Source organism: Melanostigma gelatinosum (genome assembly GCF_949748355.1).
Source record: "Melanostigma gelatinosum genome assembly, chromosome: 12".
NCBI lineage: Eukaryota > Metazoa > Chordata > Actinopteri > Perciformes > Zoarcidae > Melanostigma > Melanostigma gelatinosum.
The window spans coordinates 5,583,342-5,588,534 of record NC_136645.1 but is presented as its reverse complement, the minus strand read 5'-3'; the positions used below and the strand labels follow the sequence as shown (position 1 = coordinate 5,588,534).

At 41.5% G+C, this 5,193-nt stretch overlaps 1 protein-coding gene across 1 annotated transcript; it reads right to left on the bottom strand.

Moving 5' to 3' along the window:
• LOC306786094 (uncharacterized protein) lies at positions 1-4,987 on the bottom strand. Its single transcript, XM_079280734.1, has 9 exons — positions 4,763-4,987; positions 3,550-3,732; positions 2,151-2,279; positions 1,560-1,667; positions 1,191-1,289; positions 1,002-1,100; positions 674-772; positions 484-582; positions 1-241 (listed from the first exon to the last, which is right to left on the bottom strand). The coding sequence occupies exons 1-9, from the start codon at positions 4,787-4,789 to the stop codon at positions 149-151; spliced, it is 936 nt and encodes a 311-aa protein (XP_079136860.1). The 5' UTR covers positions 4,790-4,987; the 3' UTR covers positions 1-148.
• Positions 4,988-5,193: the final 206 nt, after the last annotated feature.

The following is a 5,193-nucleotide window of genomic DNA, read 5'->3' as shown; positions in this document are numbered from 1 at the left end:
GGTTGCTTCCTGAGGGCATCAACATCTGTCAGTCAAAACGTGGGACAGTTTGAATGTGACGTGAGCACTTGCCGAAGCCTCGCTGGAAAAACACAGATCCTTTGTAGTCTCATGTTGAATTCCTGCTTTTAGTGGAATGTGTTGGGTTCTACTGGTTGGCCTTTTCCTGGCTGAAGTTGCACAGGAGGCTCTTGGCTCCGTTCTGCCATGAAGACAGTGTCTCCAGTGGAGTTTTTCCATCCTGCACAGGAGAAACAAACACACAGGACTTGAAATCGAAAATGTAAAAACTGAAGCATGTACACTTAAGATTCACTCGCGTAGATAAGTGAGGCACAGGTAAGTCTTTAGCCTCACAGTTGTCACCATTGTTGGCTTTGAGCCAGTTGTCACACCTGTTGCGTTGGTGCATTGTACTCAACTGGTACTTTTCATGTCACTGCCAATGTCAAGGAAAGATGTGCCAAGTTTTTCTGAACTTACACAATTCTTGGTGTTGAGACTGGCCCCATACATCATCAACAGCTTTATCATCTTGAATCTGTTTATTCTCACAGCATCGTGCATGGGCGTGTCTCCGTCCTGAGTGGGGGAGCAAAACAGAGTATTCAGCATAGTTTCAGCATTTAGTGTCGCTGTGAGACAACCGATGAGCTCTGCGTTGTGTCCTCACTCTGTCTTTGGCGTTGACGTCCGCTCCACAGTGAATGAGATGCTCAGCACACTCGCAGTGACCTGTCCGCACAGCGACATGAAGAGGAGTGCTGTGCAACTGAGGAGAGGAAAGAGTTTCAGTTTGATCGATTAATGAGAGGAAAATACTCCAAAAATGTCACTAAAAGATTAAAGGCACAAGATGTACAATTTGTGGTCACTCCTGGAGATATGTACAGAAATCCTCAAAGAAACAGTCGTCTGTTTTATTCCCACCAGGAGATGGTGCCAAAGTGAGGGCTTTCCGTAACCTGCGCAGATCGCCAACCCAGTGTGTTTGTACCAACCTTGTCTCTGCAGGTGAACTTGGCTCCCTGGTCGAGGAGGAGCTGCAGGGCTGGCAGGCTGCCTCCTCTGCAGGCCCAGTGGACTGCTGTGGCCTCCAGCTGACACACATACACACAGAGAACTGTTAGACTGACGCTGTGTGTGTGTGTGTGTGTGTGTGCAGCATTTGAGCGTTTGAAATCTCTTACCTTGTCTTTTTTCTCGACGGCAGCGCCGGCCTCCAGGAGTCTTTTCATGACCTCCACGTGTCCTTTGAACGAGGCTTTGTGCAGAGCTGTTCTCTGGAACTGGACATTAAATGAATTAAAGACGGTTGGTTTACTGAAACTGATAAGATAACAAAACATAAAGTGTATTTAATTCATTATACTCCATCTAAAAGAGCTTCATCCAATAATAGTAGTATTTTACTGCCTGCTATGATCGTCATTAGCCTCAGCTGCCTCAAGTATTTGTATCATGAAAGTACGATGACATGTGAACATTTCTTTTGCATGTTGATTAGCATGTTTCAATGAGATTCGGACAAGTTGCAGACATTACTGTGTGACACGCACGTGGTCGGCTGCATTGGGGTTTCCTCCATCAGTCAGGTACTTCTCCACCAGAGGCAGTTTGTTCTCCATGGCTGCTGTCAGAAACAGCTCATCATCCACAGTATCCGGCTAGAAAATCAAAAACAATCATAATCATATATGTATGAATCATATGAACTGAAGGTAAAGGGACAGTGTACCTGGCTCAGTTAAGACCTCAGGGATCGTTCACACAGAGAGTTTGCTCTCTGGTCGTGTGAAGCTTCCGATACATGATTCAATTACTTGATGTTTTTGTTATTTAAATACATATTTTTAGTGTTTTTTTATGAAAACAAATGCACTACAAGCCCTACAAAGAATATTTGTACTACATTTACATGTGGCTGTTAAGCTCTAACTTTCTCCTCATTCATCTGATGTCATCCTCAGAGTTACAGTATCAAACTGTATCAGTTGTGGGATAAAAGAAAGAAATTCAGGAAAGACGAAACAAAGTAATAATATCATGATATATAAGTATGTTCCTCTTATGGAAAGCAAAGTAAAATGTTGGTTTGTTGAGTCGGGAAAGTAAGACACTGATCGTTATAATGAAGAGCATAATCTTACCACGCTCTCAGGCTCTGGCTGCTGTTTCTTGTGGGTGGGAGCCTTCCTCTCCCTCCTCCTCTTCCTCAGCTGCAGGATGTTGAACAGGTCATCCACTGTCTCCAACCTCAGCCTGCCGCATTTATCCGTCTGAGGGGCAGAGACAACACAGAGGGTTTCAGCACACGGCGACAAAGAAAGAAGGAACTTTTATTTAAAAAACAGCTTTTATTTTGCTACATGTTCACTGAATAGCAATCAAGTGAAAGGGTACAGAACACATCAAGCCCTGCTTTAAAAGCTTTCCAAGTACTCGGCAGTAAAATGGGTTTAAATAACAAAAGTAAAGGCACACACGAGTAGAGATATCAGAGTGAATTAATGATACTGTGAATGTTAACTTGGAAACAGTATTTAATTCCGCAGCTTGTCCAGGTAATGATTGTTCGTTTTTAGAGATCATTTGCTTTGCAGGTAACATAATATTCTGCAAATCAAAGTAATGGCATGCAATATTTCCCATCGGAAATAAAGTAAATTATTGGAAGAAAGCCTCACAATTGTACTTAAATTACTGCTCTTCGTTTTATTTGCATTACTCTATTATGCTCCGTTCATACAGCTGTATCTTCAGACTGAATGATCACTAAAGATCTGTCACATGCTGACGTTTTACCCTGTGGGTATATGGAAAATATGTGTGGAAACAGAATCATAGAAGATGAATTATATAGATATGCAATGAACATGGTGTTTGGGTTTATTTTATTTTACATAATGCAAATACTGAAGAATGACACCTAATTTTTTTTAAGTCTCATAAACGTTCAATGCAAACGCTAATGTAAAGACCAAAATGATGAGGTTTATAAGCGATGCACTCCTGAGTAAACTGCTATCAAGATGTGTTATACTGCCAACGCCTTCAGGTGGCAGCATGGACCAAGAGACAAACTCAGAAGAGGTAACCACAGACTAACGTCAGCCTATTAGTCCATGTGGGCCAGGCATTCCATGCAATGTAACTGACTAACTACAAGTGGTGAAATGTAACTAAGTACATGTTTGTTTTAAGTACTTTACTTGAGAATCTTCACTTAATGTTAAAGCTACAACTCTTCCTCCTCCCTTTACAGCGGAAAATATTGAACTTTGTAATATAAAGCAGTAGTACTTCTTATTTGCTAATGTTTCAATACTATTGATCCAACAGTATAACAATATGTGTCCTTATATTTTCTACTGTGAGTACATTTAGCTGATAATCAATTTAACTTACCAGTTAAAATTGTCATTTCAAATCTTGTTTTTAGACTTTTTATTTGTGTGACCCCTCACAGTAGTTCCCAGAAAAGAAGAAGTCTCAAAACAACTTGATAAAAGGTACTATATGTCCGTGTTTTTGTGTGTGTGTTCTTACATGGAGAGCTGCAACACTGACTTGCTCCTGTTCGTTGCCACTGTCACTCTCCTCTGACAGACCTCCGTCCACCTGCTCCCTGTGGGACCTGCGGTCATCCTGCTTCTCTTGATTGACAGCCGCCTCGTACACGCCCCCTTGGAAGTGGTCGGCCTCTTTGCCCTCTGACCTCTTAACGGACACCTGAGGGAGAGAAGAGATGGAGATGTTGTCCACTCCGAGCCTGAGTCATGACAGAAAAAAGGTTCCCAGACTAATGTCTTAATCTAAACTCAACTGTTTGTATCTCCAGTTATTGAAGTGCTCGTGTAATCATTCAAACTGCTTATGGTCTGTGACTCTTTTTATTTAACGCTTAGTCATGACCCCTCAGTTAAGATATGAAGAAAAAAAGAAATATTAAGATAAAATGTGCAGTAACAACAGTGATGGGCAAAGGACTTGAATGAGATTCTTACCTTTATCTAAGTTAAGTTGTAATTAAGCAGCCCATCCCCTAAGCTTCCAAAGTAAGAGGTAATTAAGCAATGAAATGAGGTGATTTGAGGAACCCTGAGTTTAAATAAGAAGAGATTATTGAGGTAATTCTCTGTCGCCTTTAAGTATTGTTTGGTCCTAATTGGATGGTTTTCGTTTCCAAGTGTTCTGATGTCACATCATTTTAAACACCAGTGCTGAAACGATGTGCTTGTTTTCTTTCTGTCCTTAGCTTACACAAGTAGGATGTGTTCTTTTTGTTTTACCTCATATCATATGCAACACGATGTATTTGTTTTCCATGATGTCACATGTGAAGTGATAGAAAGACAAATCAAGAAAATCAAGGGAAATGATACAAACTTTACATGTAAATGGCAAAACGACGAAAAAACTAAATCTGTCTTAAGGATGAGTGGGCGACTTACTCTGAGCAGAATCAGTTTCCAGCAGAGCGTCACTGTTCAACAACATTTCATAGAATGTAAAGAGCTGCTTTTCTTAAAAAATATTTCCTTGGTTGAATTATTTTTTTTGAATCCTTTAAGAATTGTAACCAGAGAAAAATAATCTTTTCGTATTAAAAAAACTCTTTAACTTATAGTTTTCATACGTATTACCCCTTATTTCAAATAATTGCACATTTCCTGGAGTAGAAATACTGCAGCTTCTTTTTGATACCAATCTGCTTCCCGGTTCCTCTCATAGTTGCTATTATTTACACAACTGGTCTTACCAGTTCCTCGACGCTGTGCAGTCCCATTCTTCTCCTTGATATGCAGTATAATAGCGCTGTGGGTAACTGTATGTCGAGTTAAGTCCACTGGTCTTCTGCTGTGATGGTCAGTGTCTCTCTCGGTCTGTCTCTTCTGCCTGCAGCCGGAGCCTCGGCCTCTTATATAGCTCTGTCAAACCTCTGTACAAAAAAAAAGAAAAATAGGGGTCCTGTCACTCAACTCAGATCACATTACTGTCTTCATGTGCTGATTTGGCACGCTCAGTGTGACCAACATCACCAACCCCCACCAACCCCCATCTCCATCTCTGTACCCAGTCCCTCCCACCACCAGCTCTGCCCAGTTTGGGCTGCTGCTGGCTTCTCTGTGTCACCATGCAGAGACGGCGGTGAGGTAAGAGGGGTCACTCTGCCTCACATGTGTGGGCTGT

Excerpts from the sequence above, each read along its gene's own strand:
- LOC306786094 (XM_079280734.1), bottom strand. The coding sequence starts at position 4,789 with ATGGGACTGCACAGCGTCGAGGAACTG. Across the intron at positions 1,668-2,150 it reads AGCCAGAGCCTGAGAGCGTG|CCGGATACTGTGGATGATGA; the intron begins GTAAGATTATGC and ends TTGATTTTCTAG. Across the intron at positions 583-673 it reads ACGTCAACGCCAAAGACAGA|GACGGAGACACGCCCATGCA; the intron begins GTGAGGACACAA and ends TCCCCCACTCAG.